At 46.7% G+C, this 22,523-nt stretch overlaps 1 protein-coding gene across 8 annotated transcripts in view; it reads left to right on the top strand.

Moving 5' to 3' along the window:
- The window catches only part of tnrc18 (trinucleotide repeat containing 18), a 209,172-nt gene that overhangs the window by 108,008 nt on the left and 78,641 nt on the right, over window positions 1-22,523 (top strand). For all 8 annotated transcript variants that reach the window (XM_072480919.1, XM_072480918.1, XM_072480923.1 and 5 more), the window contains 2 exons: window positions 15,216-15,306; window positions 20,576-20,781. In XM_072480919.1, the coding sequence (XP_072337020.1) occupies window positions 15,216-15,306; window positions 20,576-20,781 (297 nt within the window). The remainder of the gene's footprint in view (window positions 1-15,215; window positions 15,307-20,575; window positions 20,782-22,523) is intronic.

Genomic DNA, 22,523 nt, shown 5'->3' on the forward strand with positions numbered 1-22,523 from the left:
GAGGGCGATGTGTTTGAACCTGTCAACGGCTGCAGAAGGGTTGGGGTGTGAAAGGGCTTGTGGGTGGGGAGCGATACAATGAAGTGTTCAGAGATGGCCGTATCTGTAATTGGGGACTCACAAAACCACAAGGTACAGATGCTACAGGAAAGATAGAACAGGAGGTAAGAGAGGAGGGGGAGTTGCATTTTTGATTGGGAAGAATATCACAGCAGTACTGAGAGCGGATATATCCGAGGGTTCGTCCACTGAGTCTATATGGGTAGAACTGAAAAATAAGAAGGGAGAGATCACTTTGATAGGATTGTACTACAGGCCCCCAAATAGTCAGTGGGAAATTGAGGAGCAAATATGTAAGGAAATTACAGAGCGCTGCAAGAAAAATAGGGTGGGAATAGTTGGGGACTTTAACTTTCCCAACATTAACTTGGACAGCCATAGCATTAGGGGCTTGGATGGAGAGAAATTTGTTGATTGTATTCAGGAGGAATTTCTCATTCAGTATGTGGATGGCTCAACTAGAGAGGGGGGCAAAGGAGAATCCAAAGAGCTTCTACAAATACATAAAGGCCAAAAGAGTAACTGGGGAGAGAGTAGGGCCTCTTAAGGATCTACAAGGTCATCTATTAATATTTCTCATCGGTATTTACTGTTGAGAAAGGCATGGATGTTAAGGAACTTGGGGAAATAAATAGTGATGTCTTGAGGAGTACATATTACAGAGAAGGAGGTGCTGGAAGTTTTAAAGCGCATCAAGGTAGATAAATTTACGGGACCTGATTAAATGTCCAGGACGTTGTGGGAGGCTAGAGAGGAAATTGTGGGTCACCTAGCAGAGATATGCGAATCATCGACAGCCACAGGTGAGGTGCCTGAAGATTGGAGGGTAGCAAATGTTGTACCTCTGTTTAAGAAGGGCCACAGGGAAAAGCCTGGGAACTACAGACCAGTGAGCCTAACGTCTGTGGTAGGTACGTTGTCAGAAGGTATTCTGAGAGACAGGATCAACAGGTATTTAGAGAGGCAAGGACTGATTAGGGACAGGCAGCATGGCTTTGTGAGTGGAAAATCATGGGCTGGATTCTCCCAAAATGGGGCTATGTCCCCATGCCGGGGTAAGAATGCTGGCGTTGCACTCCCTAGTATCCTGCAAAAAATAAAAGGTGATTCACTTACCTTCTGGGGGCTAGCAGGGACCCTGGGAGCATCACGTAGCTTTGGCTGCGGTAACGGGCCCCCACACTTTCAGTTCCGAGTCCGCGCATGGCAGACTCGGACTGCGGACCGACACGAACAAACTAGGCCCCCCCGATCGGCCACGCGCCGCTGCATCGGACCGGCCCGATCGCTGTCCCAGCCGGCCATAAGGCACCTCCCGGTGCTGGATCCCCAGGCCCCCCACCAGGGCGGCCGCGGACTGAGTCCCGACCGGCCATACACATTAGTTCCACGCCGTCGGGAGCGGAGTATCGCTGGGAGGGCCTTTGGCAATGGCCCCCCAGCCGCGCAGCGTAATTCGCGGATGCGCGATTCTCCGGGGTCCGGAGAATCGCCAGAGTGGCGCCGGACCCGATTCGGACGGGAACTTCGATTCTCCGCACCCGCGCCAAATGCGATTTTGATGCGGGACTGCAGAGAATCCAGCCCCCTGTCCCATGAATTTGATTGAGTTTTTTGAAAGGGTAACCAAGAAGGTAGATGAGGGCAGTACAGTCGACATTATCTACATGGACTTTAGCAAGGCCTTTGACAAGGTACCGAATGGTATGTTGTTGCATAAGGCTAAATCTCACGGGATCCAGGGGTGAGGTAGCCAATTGGATATAAAATTGGCTTGACAACAGAAGATAAAGGGTGGTTGTAGAGGTTTGTTTTTCAAACTGGAGGCCAGTGACCAGCAGGTATTAGTACTGGGTCCACTGTTATTTGTTATTTATATTAATGATTTGGATGAGAATTTAGGAGGTATGGTTAGTAATTTTGCAGATGACACCAAGATTGGTGGCATAGTGGACAGTGAAGAATGTTATCTAGGATTGCAACGAGATATTGATCAATTGGGCCAGTGGGCCGATGAATGGCAGATGGAGTTTAATTTAGATAAATGTGAGGTGATGCATTTTGGTAGATCGAATCGGGGCAGGACCGACTCAGTTAATGGTAAGGTGTTGGGGAGAGTTACAGAACAAAGAGATCTATGAGTGCAGGTTCATTGCTCCTTGAAAGTAGAGTCACAGGTGGACAGGGTGGTGAAGAAGGCATTCGGCATGCTTGGTTTCATTGGTCAGAACATTGAATACAGGAGTTGGGGCGTCTTGTTGAAGATGTACAAGACATCAGTAAGGCCACAGTTGGAATACTGTGTACGGTTCTGGTCACCCTATTATAGAAAGGATATTATTAAACTAGAAAGAGTGCAGAAAAGATTTCCGAGGATGCTACCAGGACTTGATGGTTTGAGTCGAGGCTGTATCGATAGACTGGAACATTTTTCCCTGGAACATAGGAGTCTTAGGGGTGATCTGATAAAAATCTATAAAATAATGAGGAACATAGATAAGATTGATAGTCAACATCTTTTCGCAAAGGTAGGGGAGTCTAAAACTAGAGGGCATAGGTTTAAGGTGAAAGGGTCCAGAGGGGCAATTTTTTCACACAGAGGGTGGTGAGTGTCTGGAACGAGCTGCCTGAGGCAGTAGTAGAGGTGGGCACAATTTTGTCTTTTAAAAAGCATTTAAGGGCAGCACGGTGGCGCAGTGGGTAGCACTGCAGCCTCACGGCGCCGAGGTCCCAGGTTCGATCCCGGCTCTGGGTCACTGCCCATGTGGAGTTTACACATTCTCCCCGTGCTTGTGTCGGTTTCGCCCCCACAACCCAAAGACATGCCTTGTAGGTGGATTGGCCACGCTAAATTGCCCCTTTATTTGAAAAATGAATTGGGTACTCTAAACTTATACAAAAAGAAGCATTTAGATAGTTAAATGGGTAAAATTGGTATAGGGGGAAATGGGCCAAATGCGGGCAATTAGGACTATCTTAGTGGTAAACACTGGGTGGCGTGGACAAGTTGTGCCTAAGGACCTGTTTCAATGTTGTAAACCTCTATGACTCTATGAGAAGGCAAGGTCAAGGATGTGGCTACCTGCCTTGAGGATGCAAACCCAGGCCATTGAGAGAGCAGTGAGCAAAGCACAGGATTTGGGGCCTCAGAAATGGAGGAATTGAGTACAAAGGCAGGGAAGTTATACATAGATACATAGAAGATAGGAGCAGGAGGAGGCCTTTTGGCCCTTCGAGCCTGCTCCGCCATTCATCACGATCATTGCTGATCATCCAACTCAATAGCCTAATCCTGCATTCTCCCCATAGCCTCTGAACCCATTCTCCCCAAGTGCTATATCCAGCCGCTCTTGAATATATTCAAAGTTTTAGCATCAACTACTTCCTGTGGTAAGGAATTCCACAGGCCCACCACTCTTTGTGTGAAAAAGTGTCTCCATATCTCTGTCCGAAATGGTTTACCCTGAATCCTCAGGCTGTGACCCCTGGTTCTGGACACACCTATCATTGGTAACATCTTCCCTGCATCTACCCTGTCTAGTCCTGTTAGAATTTTATAAGTCTCTATGAGATCCCCCCTCATTCTTCTAAACTCCAGCGAGAACAATCCCAACCAAGTCAATCTCTCCTCATATGACAGTCCCGCCATCTCTGGAATCAGTCTGGTAAACCTTCGCTGCACTCCCTCGAGAGCAAGAACATCCTTCCTCAGAGAAGGAGACCAAAACTGCACACAATACTCCAAGTGTGGCCTCACCAAGGCACTGTACAATTGTAGCAACACATCAATGCTTCTATCCTCGAAACCTCTTGCAATGAAGGCCAACATACCATTAGCCTTCTTTACCGCCTGCTGCACCTGCATGCTTACCTTCAGCGACTGGTGCACAAGGATACCCAGGTCCCGCTGCACACTCCCCTCTCCCAATTTACAACCATTCAGGTAGTAATCTGCCTTCTTGTTTTTGCTTCCAAAATGAATAACCTCACACTTATCCAAATTATGCTGCATCTGCTATTGGTTTGCCCACTCGCCCAACCTGTACAGATCTTGCTGTAGGATCCCTGCATCCTCGTCACAATTCACCCTCCCACCTAATTTGGTTACATCTGCACACTTTGAGATGTTACATTTTTGTTCACTCGTCCAAATCATTAATATATATTGTGAATAGCTGGGGTCCCAGCACCGATCCCTGTGGTACCCCACTGGCTACTGCCTGCCAATTTGAAAAGGACCCATTAATCCCTACTCTTTGTTTCCTCTCAACCAACCAGTTTTCTATCCACCTCAATACATTTCCCCCAATCCCATGCGCTTTAATTTTGCACAATAATCTCTTATGCGGGACTTTGTCAAACGCCTTCTGAAAGTCCAAATATGCCACATCGACTGGCTCCCCCTTGTCAACTGTACTGGTTACCTCTTCAAAGAATTCCAACAGATTTGTCAAGCATGATTTTCCCTTCATAAATCCATGCTGACTCTGACTGATCCTGCCACTGCTTTCTAAATGTTCCGCTATAAAGTCCTTGATAATGGATTCAAGCATTTTCCCCACTACCGATGTTAGGCTTACTGGTCTATAATTCCCTTTCTCTCTACCTCCCTTTTTGAATATCGGAGTGACGTGAGCTACCCTTCAATCTGCAGGGACAGTTCCAGAGTATATAGAATCCCGGAAGATGACCACTAATGCATCCACTATTTCCAGAGTCACCTCCTTAAGCACTCTGGGATTCAGATTCTCAGGCCCTGGGGAATTATCCGCCTTCAATCCCATCAGTTTTCCCAACACCATTTCTCTACTAATGTTGATCTCCCTCAGTTCTTCCCTCTCACTAAACCTTTCATTCTCCCAACATTTCTGGGATCAGGGGCAAAATTCTCTGGTATCGGCGCGATGTCCGCCGACTGGCGCCCAAAATGGCGCAAATCCGTTGGGCATCGCGCCGCCTCAAAGGTGCGGAATGCTCCGCATCTTTGGGGGCCCAGCCCCAACGTTAAGGGGCTAGGCCCGCGCCGGACGAATTTCCGCCCCGCCAGCTGGCGGGAAAGGCCTTTGGTGCCCCACCAGCTGGCGCGGAAATGATATCTCCGGGCGTCGCATGCGCGGGAGCATTAGCGGCCGCTGACGGCATTCCCGCGCATGCGCAATGGAGGGAGTCTCTTCCGCCTCCGCCATGGTGGAGACCGTGGCGAAGGCGGAAGGGAAAGAGTGCCCCCACGGCACAGGTGGGCCCCGATCGCGGGCCAGGCCACCGTGGGTGCACCCCCTGGGGCCAGATCGCCCCGCGCCCCCCCCCCAGGACCCCGGAGCCTGCTCGCGCCGCCTTGTCCTGCCGGTAAGGTAGGTGGTTTAATCTACTCCGGCGGGACAGGCATTTTAGCGGCGGGACTTCGGCCCAACCGGGCCGGAGAATCTCGGGGGGGGGGGGGGGGGGTGGCCCGCCAATTGGCGTGGCGCGATTCCCGCCCCCGCCGAATATCCGGTGCCGGCAAATTCGGCAACCAGCGGGGGCGCGATTCACGCCAGCCCCCGGCGATTCTCCGACCCGGCGGGGGGTCGGAGAATCTCGCCCCTGATTTGTGTCCTCATTGGTGAAGACAGAATCAAAGTATGTAATTAATTGCTCAGCCATTTCTTTGTCCCTTATTATGCATTCCCCTGTTTCTGGCTGCAGTGGGCCTACATTTCTCTTTACCAACATCTTTCTCTTCACATATCTGTAGAAAATCTTAGTGTCAGTCTTTATGCTAAACCTTTACCAAGCTCTGGTCAACCTACAACTGCATCCAGTTCATCATTAGACTGTCAGAAAGGAGTGGCGGTCCATGAAAGGATGGAGGTGGTAGATTTACTAGAATGCTTCTAGGATTGAGGGAATTTAGCTGCAAGGATAGGTCGGAGAAGCTGGGACTGTTCTCATTGGAACAAGAATGCAGTTGAAGGGCGATAATATAATATTGGAACCAACAGAATTGTTTGTCAAACAATTGATAAAATTAGATGTTGGTTTCCCATTCATAATGGCTTAAGTCGCCTAGCCCAAAGCAGTCTGTTTTTTTTATGGCTTTACAATTAAGAAATAACATTGGGCATCTCAATCTTGCAGAAAATACGAAGTGAAATCTTGGGGCCCCAAGGCTAGGTTGCGTTCTGAGCAAAAGCCTGAGGCAGAAGGAACGTATCGTCTTTAGGATTATTGACTTACTTGATGCTTATTTAACAAAAATCAGAATGCTCTGTGTATTGGTAAATAAAAAAAATTCAAAGAGTCCACGTCCATAGTATTCTAAAGCGACTGCTTATTCAGATGTACAAGAGTGTGTTTTTGACGTTTACCTTGAACTCATTAGCTGGGTGGAATGTGGCTTTATACTTGTGCCAAACGATAGGAGCCTCCTTTTTTCTTTATTTATGAGCAGGGGGGCAAAGAATAAAGCAACACTGCACCATTCAACCCAGTATGTCTGTGTGCCGGTCACATGACCCAGTCCTGTCTATCATCAACAATATGATGTGTTTTTAATGTACAAATTGATTGGTGACACAGTGGGAGAGAATAAAGGAGAACACTTCCCTCTCTTTTGCATGTCGTTGTATAGAAATTCTTTAGGCTAGACATCATGTGGTCTACCGTTGAAATCTTTTGTCTGTGAAGTAGTTTGCCTGGCTGTTGCCAAGGCCCAACAGTCCACAGTAGGCAATGGCAACACAGGGAGCTGTTTGTAAAGCATTTCAATGACTAGGATACAGGCAGCTAACATTAAATGTAATTTACTGAGCAGAACTAAAAGCTGCAAACAAGAACTGAATTCTAATCGGCCTTCCAGCCAGTTGCTAGGCGACAGGACAAGCCTTGGGAGAAAAAGTATTAATTTCTTTCCCTCCTGCGCAAGGAGAGTCTGGTAATAATGTTAGCCTGCTCGTGATAAGAGAAGATTCCGGACTGAATGAGCTTTAAAGGAAGGTAAAAGCAGAGTTTAGATGACGAATCTGGAGCATTGTAAGAGTAAATGCTGATATTTAGACTGTGGTTACCTAGACACGGCACTAAGCCTTTCCACTGAGCATGGTAGGTGTGGGGCCTGTACATACTCTTTTCTTACTTTCCTTAAAGACAAGGCTTCTATTCATGGATAACAGCAGCAGCTTTCAGTCTTTTGCAGAATTATCTCATTCTACAAAACCTCTGTAGGAATATATGGAGAGAGAAGAGGGAAATTAAAATTGATTATTATAATGAATGCCATGACTGCTTTAATATCCATACGATTAACGATTTTTTGATTCCATTAATGGCAGTCAGAATTGTAAAATTGACAAAGCTCCTGTTAATTGTGCAAATTAGGTTAATTCCTCCAACACCACAAAATGCTGTTCATCAAATCAAACTTCTCCAAAGGCCTAAACACACATTTTTACCATTTATATTCTGGAACTCAGCAACCATTCCTATTGACAGAATAAATGAGTTACACATAGAAATGTGCATTTATGACAAAGCTCAAAATGTATTTTTTTACCCCTCAATTCATCACCCGCCTGAAAAATTGAATTTTCAAATGCAGCACTTCAGAGGTTAGGCATTAGTACAAGAGGGGCCCCATTAAATGTAATGGAATAGAGAATGACTAGAGTAAATGATTTGTATACCGACCCACCCCACTGCTATACTCATCAGAACAGAATGTGGCAGTGAGCACAGTTACATATAAGCGCACAACATTGAAGGGCTGAGACAGATCACCTTATAAGCCAGTCCCACATTATTGGCCAGAGCATCATCACAAAACACTTCCTCCCTCCTGCAACTAAGTAATCTCTCAGGAGAGGCAAAAAGAAAACAGAGAACAAATCCCAGGGCCAATAATTCTCAGGTAAATTCCTCTCCGACCTCCTGAGGCAATCAAAACCAAGTTCACTGTTTTGCGGCGTTCAATGGTCCTACAAACAAACAGCACTTCATTTGTAGGCCTCTTTAATCTGAGGCGGGTGGGCACTAGAAATAGTGCCGCCGGCCAGCCGTCTGGTCCCCAGCTCCACCCCGTCCCTGTTCCATTTTTGGTCTCTGATTGGCCTTCCAGGCTGTGGGAGGGAGCCTGCCGTCTTTTAATTGGATGGCAAGGCTGCCCCCTGGTCCCGACACGGGGAAAATCACAATGAGTGACTGTTTCCCACACCGTACCAGCCTCTGATGCACTTTTCACACTGATTGTGGTGGTGGGGGGGGGTCAAAAGCCCACAGGGAAAATCCTCTTCCTGACAGTTTACCCGTGTTTTCCTGTCCATCGCATTCTTCTAAGTATATTTCAGAAGGGGGCAGCAAGGTGGCGCAGTGGGTTAGCACTGCGGCCTCACGGCGCCGAGGTCCCAGGTTCGATCCCGGTTCTGGGTCACTGTCCGTGTGGAGTTTGCACATTCTCCCCGTGTTTGCGTGGGTTTCGCCCCCACAACCCAAACTTGTGCAAGATAGGTGAATTTGCAACTCTAAATTGCCCCTTAATTGGAAAAAATGAATTGGGTACTCTAAATTTATTTTTTAAAAGTATATTTCAGAAAAACAGAGCTGCTCTGTTGCAGAGTTCTCTACAGGTTCAGTTAAGTCACATGAAGGCCTGCAAAAATGGTCTTTCTTTTAATCAGCGGAGGCACTTTAAGGTTCTCTGAAATGTTAACTTGGAGTTTATTTGAACTGCTGTTGAGTTTAGATATCAGAAATATTTTTCTTTCTCCACCTGGCCCCAGGTCTTTGTTTCCCATGGAGTCTTTTAGGCACCTTCGATTGCTCCTGACCCCCACCTAACCAATATGACAGCAGCCGATTGATTAACCCTGAAGTACTCGAACATCGGTCTCATCAAAACAGCAACTTATCCATTTAAAGTTTAATTAGCATCATCAAGAAGAGTAAAATATTAGTGTCTTTTCTGGTACAATGCTTCTTATCTTAACTGATCAGTTGAGCTGGTAATGATCTGATGAGCAGCTCGCAGAAAAATACTTTTCACTGTACCTCGGTACACGTGATAATAAACAAAATCCAATCCAATCCAATCCAATATTGTTCGTTGAACTGTTAAATGTTCCAGTATCACAGGAATTTTTAATGTCAATGTACAAAAAAAACTGACATTTTAATATCCAGCGACAGACAGCAGTAGATTTAAAGGCAACCTTTAAAATTTTTTTTAGAGTACCCAATCATTTTTTTTCCAAGTAAGGGGCAATTTAGCATGGTCAATCCACCTACCCTGCGCATCTTTGGGTTGTGGGGGTGAAACCCACGCAAACACGGGGAGAATGTTTAAATTCCACACGGACAGTGACCAAGACCCAGGATCGAACATGGGACGTCGGCGCTGTGAGGCTGCAGTGCTACCCAGGAGGCCCCCAGCTGCTTGCTCTCTGGGCAGGCTGGCACACTAGCACTGCTGATGCCACCTGGTCACATTGGCATCATGGCAGTGCCAGCCTGGAACTGCCATGGTGCCCACATAGCACTACCAGCTGGCAGGAGCATTGCCAGGCTCAAGGTGCCAAGCTAGTGTTTTTTGCATGGTGTTTTTTTGCTGGGGTTGCTCTGCATGGGTGCGGAAAGGGCCAAGTACCCCCTTATACGTGTGTTGGGGCTTGCGGGTGTTCGGGAGTTGTGTTGGGGGATCAAGAAATTGGGACACCATTTAAGTGCGGACTTGCCACACGTTCCCCACTGAGGGCCCTGATCTTCTCAGATGGCGCCAGGAAACACCCGGCTAATCACGCGTGCTACCGGAATCTGTCCCGGGTTGATCGCAGTGTTCTCTGTTGAGGATTTACAGCAGATAATCAAGATTAATGAGGCTTACTAAGAAAGTAAATAGCAACAGATTGTCAGCAGCGTCACATATTGACAGGAACAGAAGAATTCAGGCAACTTCGAGAAACCCTCTTTACACAGAGGGAGTTAGGAATGTGGAATTCTCGGTCCAAACCATAGTTATAGCAGGTATTTGAAAAGTGATAAAGAATTTCTTTACATAACGAGTGACTAGGATCTGGAATGCACTACCTGAGAGTGGGATGATAGATTTTTTTTTGTGGCTTTCAAAAGAGAATTAATGGATTAATTGAACAGCAACAACACCGAAGAAGGCCATTCAACCTTCTGTGCCTGTGCTGGCAATTCAGCATGTATCATCTCGAACCTTCTACCCATAGCTCTGCACATTCTGCCTTTTCAGATAATAATCCAATTTGTTCTTAAATGCCTCAGTTGAACCTGTCTCCACCACACTCAGGCAGGGCAATCCAGATCTTAACCACTCATTGCTGAGAATTTCCGGCCCTTCCCACCAGTGGGATCTTCCGGACCCGCCACTGGTGCCCCCAACCTACCCCGCAGTGGGTTCCTCGACTGCGTGACTGGCATTGCTAGTGCCATCTGGGCACCCTGGCACCTCCAATCTGGCACCCTGGCAGTGCCAGTCTGACACTACCAAGGTGCCAAGATGGCACTGTCAGGCGCCAGGTTGGCACGGTCAGTGTTCCAAGCTGTCATTTTGTGCGCGCTGGAGATCAAGCTCTGAGTGCCCTGTGTGGGTGTTGGGAGTTGCGGGGATCCTCCCATAGCATGTTGAGGCTTAGTGGGGGTTTCAGGGGTTGAGCTCTGGCGAGCGAAGCTCCTCAGTGCTGAAAACGGGGCTACAGTAACTTCATTGCAGTGTTAATGTAAGCCTACTTGTGACACTAATAAAGATTATTATTATTATTTGCGGCCTCGGCCACACGTTTTTTGCTTAGGCCCCTAATCTAACGCGGGTGGCATTTAATAGACATGTGTTCCTCGGCTCTGCGAGCGTTGGGAAACACACGGCTAAACACGCTCGCTATGGGACATTGTTGTTTAGCACAGGGCTAAATCGCTGGCTTTAAAAGCAGACCAAGGCAGGCCAGCAGCACGGTTCAATTCCCGTAACAGCCTCCCCGAACAGGCGCCGGAATGTGGCGACTAGGGGCTTTTCACAGTAACTTCATTGAAGCCTACTTGTGACAATAAGCAATTTTTTTTTTCTTCTTTCTTTTCTTGTTCCCTTTTAGTTGAATTGTGCCCTATGTCTTCATGGGGAACTGATAGAATTAATGGCCAGGGTTCTCCGTTGCGAGTCCGCCCCGCTTCCGCTGCCAGCAGGATCAGAGAATCCTGCTGCCGGCCGTGAACAGACGGAGAATTCCGCCCAATGATATTTTGTGATAGTATGATTGTCCACATTTCTTAATCCTTCAAAAATCTTCAACAACACCACACAATTGGGGGTGACATTTTTATGTCATAAATCTAATTGGAAGGAATACATCTCAATCAACTTCGGTACTTAAAAAAATATATTTTTATTAGGGTAATGGCAAGTTTTTAGAATAATAACAATAACACGACATAAACATGGTACAAAAAACATTTCCACCCCCATCACAATCTCCAAACACCCCAACCTCCCCCCCCCATCTTTGGAATTCTGCTTCTGCTGACATTTTAATTTTCCCCGAGAAAGTCGACGAACGGCTGCCACCTCCGGGTGAATCCCAGCATTGACCGCCTTGAGGCAAACTTCATTTTCTCGAGACTGAGAAACCCAGCCATGTCACTAACCCAGGTCTTTACACTCGGGGGCTTTGAGTCCCTCCACATTAATAAGATCCGCCTCCAGGCTACCAGGGAGGCAAAGGCGGACGACATCAGCCTCTTTCGTCCCCTGAACTCCCGGCTCTTCCGACACTCCAAAGGTCGCCACCTCCGGACTCGGCACCACCCATGTTTTGAATACCTTGGACATTGCCTTAGCGAAACCCTGCCAAAACCCTCTAAGCTTCGGGCAAGCCCAAAACATGTGGACATGATTTGCTGGGCTTCCCGCGCACCTCGCGCACCTATCCTCTACCCCAAAGAACTTGCTCATCCGGGCCACCGTCATGTGTGCCCGGTGGACTACCTTGAATTGTATCAGGCTAAGCCTGGCACATGATGAGGATGTATTAACCCTGCTTAGAATATCCACCCACAGACCCGCCTCTATCTCTCCACCTAGCTCGCCTTCATACTTGCCCTTAAGCTCCTCCACCAGGGTTTCCTCCGCATTCAAAAGTTCCTGGTAGATATCTGATACCTTCCCCTCTCCCACCCATGTACTGGAGACCACTCTATCCTGTATCCCCCGTGGCGGCAGCAGCGGGAAGGCTGGAACCTGCCATCTCAAGAAGTCTTGTACCTGCAGATACCTAAACCCATTCTCTGCTGGCAATTCAAATTTATCCTCCAAGGCTTTCAAGCTGGGGAAGCTCCCATCTATAAATAGATCCCCCATCCTCCTAATTCCTGCCCTTTGCCATCTCCGGAACCCACCATCCAGCCTACCCGGTACAAACTGATGATTATTATAAATCGGGGTCCAAACCAATGCTCCCTCCACTCTCTTATATCTCCTCCACTGCCCCCTGATTCTCAGAGCCGCCACCACCACCGGACTTGTGGAGTATTGGGCTGGCGAGAACAGAAGAGGTGCCGATATCAGTCTTTACATGACGCCGCCTCCATCCGCTCCCAGACTGACCCCTCCCTCACTACCCACTTCCTAATCATGGCTATATTAGCCGTCCACTATAAATTACAAACGTTCGGCAGCGCCAACCCACCCTCCCCCCGACTGCGCTCCAGCAACAATTTCTTCACTCATGGGGTTTTACCCGCCCACACAAAGCCCGCAATAACCTTATTCACCCATTTGAAAAAGGCCCTTGAGATGAAGATGGGGAGGCACTGAAAGACAAACAGAAATCTGGGGAGGACCGTCATTTTCACGATCTGTACCCTCCCCACCAATGACAAGCGGGAGCATGTCCCATCTCTTAAAGTCCTCTTTCATTTGTTCTACGAGCTGGGATAGGTTTAACTTGTGCAGTGCATCCCATTTCCGGGCCACCTGGATTCCCAGATACCGAAAGCTCCTTCCTAACATTCTAACCGGCAGCTCTCCCAGTCTCTTCTCCTGCCCTCTTGCCTGGATCGCGAACATCTTGCTTTTCCCCATGTTCAATTTATATCCCGAAAAATTACCAAATTCCCCGAGGATCTGCATAACTTCCCCATCCCCTCCAAAGGGTCTGAAATATGCAAGAGCAGGTCATCTGCATAAAGCGAGACCCGCTGCTCCACGCCCCCCCCCCCCCCCCCCCTCTTGACGCCATGGCCATTGGTTCTATGGCCAGAGCAAACAGTAGCGGGGAGAGGGTGCACCCTTGCCTCATCCCTCGATGTAGTTTAAAATAGCCCGACCTCAGCCGGTTGTACGCGCACTCGCTACTGGTGCCTGATAGAGCAACCACACCCAGTCAGTGAAGCCCTCACCAAACCCAAACCTTCCCAGCGCCTCCCACAGGTAATCCCATTCCACCCGATCAAAAGCCTTCTCCGCATCCATCGCTACCACCACCTCCATCTCCCCTCCTTCTGAGGGCATCATAATAACATTTAAAAGCCTTCGAACATTGGCCTTCAGTTGCCTGACCTTTACAAATCCCGTCAGGTCTTCCCCTATCACCCACGGGACACAATCCTCTATCCTTGTGGCCAGTATCTTAGCCAGCAGTTTGGTGTCCACATTCAGTATAGAAATTGGCCTGTATGACCCACATTGCTCCGGATCCTTCTCCCGTTTCAGGATCAATGAAATCGAGGCCTGCGACATTGTTATGGGGGAGGACTCCCTTCTCTCTTGCTTCATTAAATGTCCTCACCAGCAGTGGGCTCAATATCTCTGAAAACTTCTCATAGAATTCCACCGGGTAACCGTCCGGCCCTGGGGCCTTGCCCGACTGCATGTCCTCCAGCCCCTCAATTATTTCCTCAATTTCAATTGGGGCTCCCAGCAGTTCCACAGATCCTCATCCACCCTCGGGAACCTCAACTGACCCAAAAACTGCCTCATCCCTTCCACCTCAGCCGGGGGTTCTGACTCATATAATTTGCTGTAAAAAGTCCTTAAATACCTCATTCACGTCCACTGGGTCCAGGACCGTAATCCCACCCCAACTCTTTACTCTCCGTATCTCCCTGGCCGCCTCCCTTTTTCTGAGCTGGTGCGCTAACATTCTGCTTGCCTTTTCCCCATACTCATAAATCGCCCCCCTTGCCTTCCTCAGTTGTTCCACCGCTTTCCCTGTAGTCAACAGTCCAAACTCTGCCTGTAACCTCCGCCGCTCCCTCAGTAGCCCCGCGTCTGAGGCCTCCGAGTATCTCCTGTCCACCTGGAGTATCTCCTCAACTAACCTATCCCTTTCAGCACGTTCTGCTTTTTCTCTGTGGGCCCTTATCGAGATTAATTCCCCTCTGACCACTGCCTTCAAAGCTTCCCAAACCATTGCTGCAGGGACCTCCTCCATATCATTTGTTTCCAGGTAGTTTTAGATGGACTTGTTCACCCGCCCATAGATTGCTTCGTCCGCTAACAACCCACATCCAGCCTCCACAGTGGGCGTTGTCCTATCGCCAAACTAACCCGTAGATCCACCCAATGTGGGGCATGATCCGACACTGCGATTGCCGAGTACTCCGTATCCACCACCCCCGGGATTAGAGCCCTGCTCAGAACAAAAAAGTCGATGCAAGAGTATACCTTGTGGGCATGGGAGAAACAAGAAAACTCCTTCGCCCTTGGCTGTGCAAACCTCCATGTACTGGGTCTACTCCCCCCATCTGTTCCATAAATCCGTTCAATTCCTTTGCCGCGGCTGGCACCCTCCCTGTCCTGGATTTTGACCGGTCCAATTCCAGATCAATGACGATTAAAATCTCCCCCATGATCAAGGTATGTGACTCTAAGTCTGGGATCATACCTAACACCCGCCTCATAAATTCCACATCATCCCAATTCGGAGCATATACATTCACGAGTACCACCCGCACCCCCTCCAGCTTCCCACTCACCATTATGTACCTACCCCCCATGTCTGACACGATTCTCCCTGCCTCGAATGCCACTTGTTTATTGATCAAGATAACTTCGGCACTTTTTTAAAGTTCCTTTTAAACTGGTGTGTGGCTAAAGTGTGACAATGTCTGCAGTATGTCACTGAGGTCATGCTATTCTTTTGAGGTATGCTTTTATTTCTTCTCAGGACCTGGACGCACGGATGAAGAACGAAGCGACGATCGGCACCGCCATCGAGAGGAGCGCCTCATTGCCCGAGAGCAGGAGAAGCTATTGAGGTGAGTGGGCTGGAGCCTGACAGAACATAGTCAGTGCACATTTCGCCAGCTCAGCGCTTTCCCTCAAAAAGGGGCATTGCATGTTTGGACCAGGCATATTGGCACAGCATAGGCTTAACTGGGGTCAGGCCACTGGCAAATCTTAAAAGACCCACCACAATCTTCTCTTTGGTACCAAATGTGCCCTGTAGGCTTTCTGTCTCTTACCTGGACAAGAATGTACAAAAAGTGTTTAAGTCAGTATGCACTTCCCCCATCTTATTTTGTTGACAATAGCCCAATTATGATAAAACTCAATCACCTCTAATTCAACTTGGCCCTGTGATGTCAGACATTCATGGGTTTAAGTATTTTCTTTATGACTTGAGCATATTGTCTAGGCAGGCAGTTAGGGTGACCAACCCTCCAGGATTCATTTGGAGTCTCCAGGAATCGGAAGATCCATCTCAAGAACCAGGCTGTGTGCAACCCTGGAGAAAAATCATTCAGACATTAGAAAAAGATTTTTTGTCATTTTCTTTGAACATTTCTTTTTACCGGATTACTAAAAAATTGAAAATGGGGGGAAATGACTGTTTGACTGAGGCATGATCCAGTTGGGTATTGAGTCTCTTTCCAACTGGTGTGGGAATGCCATCTGTTGGCAAAATAATGGCTTGAGTGTGGAGGGGCAAGTCATGTGATTGAATCCATTTAAGTTGTGCAATAATGAGAGAGTCATGCTGTTGGGTGATGGCGTCTTTCAAATGAGACATTAGACCCAGGACCTATTTGTCTGCTCGGGTGGCATTTTAGAATGGGGATAAAGCATTTGGTTCCTTGGCCAAGTATGTAATCTAAACCAACATCACCAAAGAGCAGATGGCCTAGTCATTCATGGATACGTTTGCTGCCACTCCATGTGACTTCACAGGTAGCTGCCTGCATCAAAGAGCACTGAAATGGAACTCCATTGTAACACAGAAAGCTGAAGTTTATTTGAAACTTAGACGTACATTTAAGGTACAAGTTTTGTTTATTGCCGTTTTCAGATCTTCTGTACAGTGGTGGGTGGGGAGAGCAAAGCAGTAAGTGGATTGTTGAGGGGGGCGGTGAGCAAGTGAGGTGGTAAGCGGAGTGACAGGAGACAACAAACAGGCATGGTGTCAGACAGTGAGCTGAATAGCGAATCCTTTCTGTTTGTGGAATCAAAATGTCCGAAAATTGAGAATGCTTCAGAAATACCTAATTGGCTGTGAAGCACTTTAGACATCCCAAGGCCCTGATAGATGTTATATAAATGCACCTTTGACTTGTCGTTCACCTTGAGTAATGCCATAGCATATCAGCTCATAATAATTTTAAAAAGGAAAGTATCATACAGAGGAAAATGCCAGGAATTGGTTGTTGATGTAATGTCTTATAGAGATCGTAGAGCGACCAGCTCAACAATGACCTCAGTCAAAAGGACAAGTGTAACAAATGCTTTTTCTTTGAAGTAACAATCAGGCCCATTCACTGGCCTTGGAAAAATGTTGTGTGAAATTAAAAGTAGCCTCATTAATTCCGATACTCCCAAGTTCTACAAGTGTTATTATGTTTAAGCCATCCAAGACAAACAGTTTAAAAATAAAAGCTGTACTGTGTATACTGGAGGAATTATTCTTATTATGTTTACTACTCATGGTTCCCTGGAGGGAATGTTTTTTTGACTGTAGTTTACCCTCTCTGTGTCTGCTCCTATAAAGCCTCGAGAGACATTAACGAGACGCAACAAAGTCTCAGCCGGCGCAAACTGCAGTTAGTGAGATAGGGATGGCAAGGGTACAGCTGTGTTATCTGAAGCTGGCACAGATCCAAGCTGACAGGGCTGTTGGAGGGACACAAAGACCCCCTTTATCGGATTTGTGTTATTTAATCCTGATTTACAGCTGTTGCTATTTTTCCCCCTGTCAGTTGAATTACTGTTTGGTACTTATGTTTTTAGATATCCTCTTACATTAACCTCACACTTTTGAGTTGCTTTTAATAAAAACAGTTTGTGATGTGGTCAGACAAGTGGCAGAATGCTCCAATATTTTCATAAGTATTTTGTACGGGAACACAAAAGGAGTTAGTTCTAAATGTAGCAGGTATGCGATGAATGATGAATCCCTCACATCCATTGCTGCATTTTGCCCGGGGAAACAGAGGTATTCTTCCACCAATTGCCCCATAATCTTAAATATTAAAATAGAGAGAAAAGGCTTGCATTCATATAGCACCTTTCACAACTCAGGGCATCCCAAGGCACTTTTGAGCCAATGAGGTGTCTTTGAATTGCAGTCACTGTTGTAAGGTAGGAAACACAGCAGCCAATGTGCACATAGAAAACCCCCGCTAACATCTCTACGATAGTGACTAGGTAATCTGTGTTTGCGAATTTGATACGGGCCAGGATTCACTGTTTTCCCTTGAAATGGAGCCATAGGATCTTTTGCGTTTATCTGAGAGAGCAGATGAGTCCACAGTTTAATGCCTCAACTTAAGACAGACAGGGCAGCACTCTCTCATTAGTGCACTAGAGTATCAGCCTAGGTTTTATACCCGGGTTTCTGGAGCAGGACTTGAACTCATCATAGTTTCTGACTCGGAGGCAAAGTGTGCTACTCACTTGAGCCAGAGCTGGCACCTCAAAAGGGAATATCTGTGCCTTTAGTGGTTTCGTTGAGTCACTGCCTTGTCACTCAGTTTTGGATCCGGGTGTTGTGGGTTGGGGCTAACCCAGGAGTGGACATTTTGTGGCGATCTGCTGTGAAGTCATGTTTCACATCACAAGCATCACAACTGGGGACTGTGTATTCTGGACGCCCTGTCAGAACAGGAGTGCTCTATAAAGTTATCTACTTGAGCCAGCAGTTGGAGAGTATAAAATAGGGTCCTTGAGCAATGTTGATACATACAGATATCTCCCTCTGTGTCATTTAAGAGTAGAGGGCAGTTCAGCAGAATTGTTAACATTGAATTCACTTCACAATAATTAATTAATCAGTTAGCAACTTCCCTACTGTGTGCACAATTTTAGTTGTTTGTCTGGAAGTGTTTAAATGAAAGACTGACAAATGCTTATATATAACATAAAGAACTGTTAGGTTCAGCTAGTACACAAGTGAAAAATCGCTTCAATGGTTTGGAAATTTTCTGAGTAAGTTTAAAAAAATACTCACCAATCGTAGGGTGACTGCTTTAAGGTGCCAGTAAAACTTCCCCATAACATGGGGTTGTTGGGAGTTTGTCCCCAAGTGTTATTGGTGCCAGTTGAGGGTGTGGCTCATGTGAAAACAAAAACCTTTTGCTACAGAGGCCAACTTCAGCCACCGATTCTGTGCGTGTGTCCCTGCAATGGGAAGTCCCACCTGTCAGAGCAGCCAAATCCTGACAGAACTCACTCCCATACATGATGAGCAAGCTCGGGTGTCAGGCTGGGGGAGCTGCAAAGGCGACTTTTGGAGGTGAGATGGGTGGGGGAGAGCAGGTGAGGGGAGCTGCATGCTTTGTCAATGATTACACCTTTAGTGTTCTTGTGTGTTTTAAAAATAATGTATTCCTTACCTCTTGTGCCCTCCCCACGGGTACTGCCAATGGATATCATTGCTTCCAATATATAGCTTCTACATCCCACCATGTATAACTGTGCCTTGCACCAGCCTAGCATCAAGGAGATGGGGAGGGTGCCAGATGTGACAACTGGGCATGCTCTATTCTGTCGGCTGATTGGTACTATTCCAAACTTGACCTTGTAGCTGATGGAATCTGAATCCTGCAGTTCCACTCTAAGAAACAGCTCTCTGTTGTGCCTGCTCAATCTTACGGGAATGGAAAAAATGCTTTTAGCCTTCACTTGGAAACACAGAACAATGAAAGCGCATTTGTTGGGGGATTTGCCTTTGGAGAGGAAAGAATCGTTTTTTTATATTAAAAAAAAATCTCTTTAAGGCCCTCTTTTCATTTGTCTGGGATGAAAGGTTTCTGAAACAACTGACTGGAGACCCTGGTATTGGCTGCTTTCCTCTGAAGTTGTTTGTTTGTCTTTTGTCAGTGTAGTTCGGTGTGTTTGTGTGTACAGGGAGAGGGGGCCTATTCACTTCGCTCCACTGAGGTACAGAGCTGTTATACTGTTAAGTGATTTATGCTTTCCTGCCTTTCTGCCTGCACAGATAAGTCAAAGATGAAAGCTAAAGATGTTTGTTCTGCAAAGTGCTTTTGAATTTTACTTTCCTAGCTCCCTTACAATACTTAGAGAAACTTGGATACATGTACATAAAAGATAACATGGCAAGGTCTGCAAACCCAACAATCTGCATTTTGAACCAAAGAGATTTGCGAGTTGCTGCAAAGGTCAGGACATTTTCGAAATCTGTCCCTCAGCATCCATCCTCTTTACGTTCCTGTAAAAACTGAACAGCAAAACAACAATCAAAATGTTTGGCCATTCTCTTGGTACCTCAGGACTTAGTCTTCACTTTTGCACTTTTACCCTTCATTTCATTTTAAACAGAGCTATCCGTGCAAGTGTTCAAGCAAGCTAGCTCACTCCTCCGGTCAATGGTCATCAATTTTCTTTAAACAGGTTAAGACATATTTTGTGATAAAGAAAAATCAGACGGCCTACCTATTCATTCCAGCCTACATGTTCCAATATATAGTCCTTTAGATCGTTTGCCCACCTGCCCGCTTCTCCCCAGACCACTGAGGAAATATTTTGCTCGAGATGACAGCTCAGTTATTGCTCTTTGTCTGGGTTGTGCTTGAATGAGAGCTAGTAAGGTCCCTCTAATATATACCAGGAAGAAGACTAATATCTGGACGTGCCCCACAGCCGACTTTGCAGTAGTTGTGCCAAGTTAATAGATCTCCAGATGATATTAATGTATGTAAGCAGCTCCTTCTGCTTTCTTTCCCCTGGCTACATAAAACCACCTTAGCAGTAAAATTTACACATACTTTCCAAATGAAAGTGCGAGCATTATAAGCAGCATATGTCATGATACGTTGGTGCAGCTGGATTTTTAAAAATCTCTTCTGGGACTTTTGATCAAATGTAATTCATAGTCTTGTCAGTTATAAATTAGTCAACCAGCCTGGCTCAGTAATTAAAGCCACAATACAATTGTTGCCATTTTATGACCTCTGTCCACATTCCTTTTTGCAGGAATTTTTCAATGTATATAGAGACTTTCTAATAGCAACAACGCTTTTCTGCATTAACATTTGTTTAAATCTAATTGGCTATTTTCTCATCCAACCACAGAGAGAGTAAGGAGTTGGCAGATTTTGCTCGGCTACACCCTCCAGGCTGCAGTACCAGTAGTCTGAACTCTAACCTGATGGTGATGGGAGGCCCAGCTGTGACTGGAACTGCTCGCTGGCCTACCGATCCCACCTCACACTTAGCATCTCACCCGTGGCTTCCTCGGACAGGGAGTCCCTCCATGTGGCTGACAGGACATCCGTATGGTCAGTACAACTCCAGAGATGGATCCGTTTCATTTATTTTGCAAGTTGACATGTTGTAGGGAGGTCTTAACAGGAATATACAGCAGAAGAAAAGGCCATTTGGCCCAAGTGGTGTGGCTCAGTGATTCTGCCCCACATGAGCGACATCAACATTACATTCTATTCCTTTCTTCCTCATATGTTTATCTTGCTTTTCTTTTAATTCATCATATGAAAGTTGACTCAGCTAGTCCATGTGTTAGCCACTTACACATTTTCTGGGTAAAAAGGTTTCTCCTCATATTTTATTGGATTTATTAGTGACTATCATATGTTTATGATCTGAAATCCCCCCCCGCCCACAAGTGGAATTGAAACCCATCATAATTTTTAATGCGTCCACCAGGTCACTGTCTCAGCTTTCTCTATCCAAGAGAGATGCCTGTTTGGCCTATTGTGACTCGGTGTGAGGTGGCTGAGCGAGTCAGCAGGTTTGTATCACATCCCTCCTTCGAATGGAGATACAAATGGGCTAGCTCACTATCACCCATTTTACACAAAGTCAAGACGTACCCTGGTAAGATGGCCCGATGATCAATAACTTCCTGTGGATGTGCAGATAGGTACACTGCACCTGCAAATGAAGGGGTTAAGACTAAGAAAATGGCACAAGTGAATATATCTACTGAAAGCAGCTGAAGTTCAGACCCTGTATTTGTTGCCAATGTGACCTGCCTTACTTTAACAGGAGGATGGTTCTTGATCTTTCTCACCATCTGTTTGAGGCGGTTTATTTTATGGTAATGACATTGGTGAGGATACCAGCATGGATCTGATTGTTAAATATGTCATGTTCACTTGCACATTCTCCCCTGTTTGCGTGGGTTTCACCCCCACAACCCAAAGATGTGCAGGTAAGTGGATTGGCCACACTAAATTGCCCCTTAATTGGAAAAAAAATAATTGGATACTCTAAATTTAAAAACAACTGTGTAACGTTCACCCACCTCGCTCAGATATTTTGGTACACTGTTTTAACTTGGGCTGAATTTTACTACGGGCTCTTGGATCCAGACGCATGGGGGTCCTGAGCCTGCACTGGCCCAGCTTGGGAATATTCCCGGAGAAGCCCTCCTACTTGACCAAATCGGGGGGGCTGGCAGCTCTGAAGCGTTGACAGCCCCGCTGGAAGAGGCAGGCACTGCTCAGGCCGGTCAGGCACCATGGAAGCACTCTGGGGCGGGTAAGTATTATTTGAAAGTCACAGGGGGGGGGGGGGGGGGGGGGGGAAGAGCTTGCCAACTGGAGGGGAAGGCCCTCTGGGGGATCAATGGCGCCGCAGACAGAAAAGATAGCCCCCGAGGCAACAATGATTCCCCAGTCCTCTTCTAATGCAGCGTTCACACAAGTGAATGCTTGATGGATTTACCTGCCCCAGGTTTGGAGGCATAGAAAGTACTCCCCAGCTTACACCACAGAGCAGGAATTGAACCCAAACCACCTTGCAGTTCAGTGAAATGGCCGGTGGCTCTTCTCCCATTTAATGTTGAACTGGTCATTATTGTGTACAATCCAATTGCTAATGAAAGACACAGTCACCAGGCAGACTGTGACCTTATTTAATCTTTCTACTGAGCCTGTATTGAACTCCGAATGAATCAGAATAATTGTTTCACAGTTTTTCATTATTCCATTTAGTTTGCACATTGAGCAAGTGTTACTTCATTATTATTTATATTTAGGAAGTGTAATGACGCAGGATT

Source organism: Scyliorhinus torazame, chromosome 17 (assembly GCF_047496885.1).
Source record: "Scyliorhinus torazame isolate Kashiwa2021f chromosome 17, sScyTor2.1, whole genome shotgun sequence".
NCBI lineage: Eukaryota > Metazoa > Chordata > Chondrichthyes > Carcharhiniformes > Scyliorhinidae > Scyliorhinus > Scyliorhinus torazame.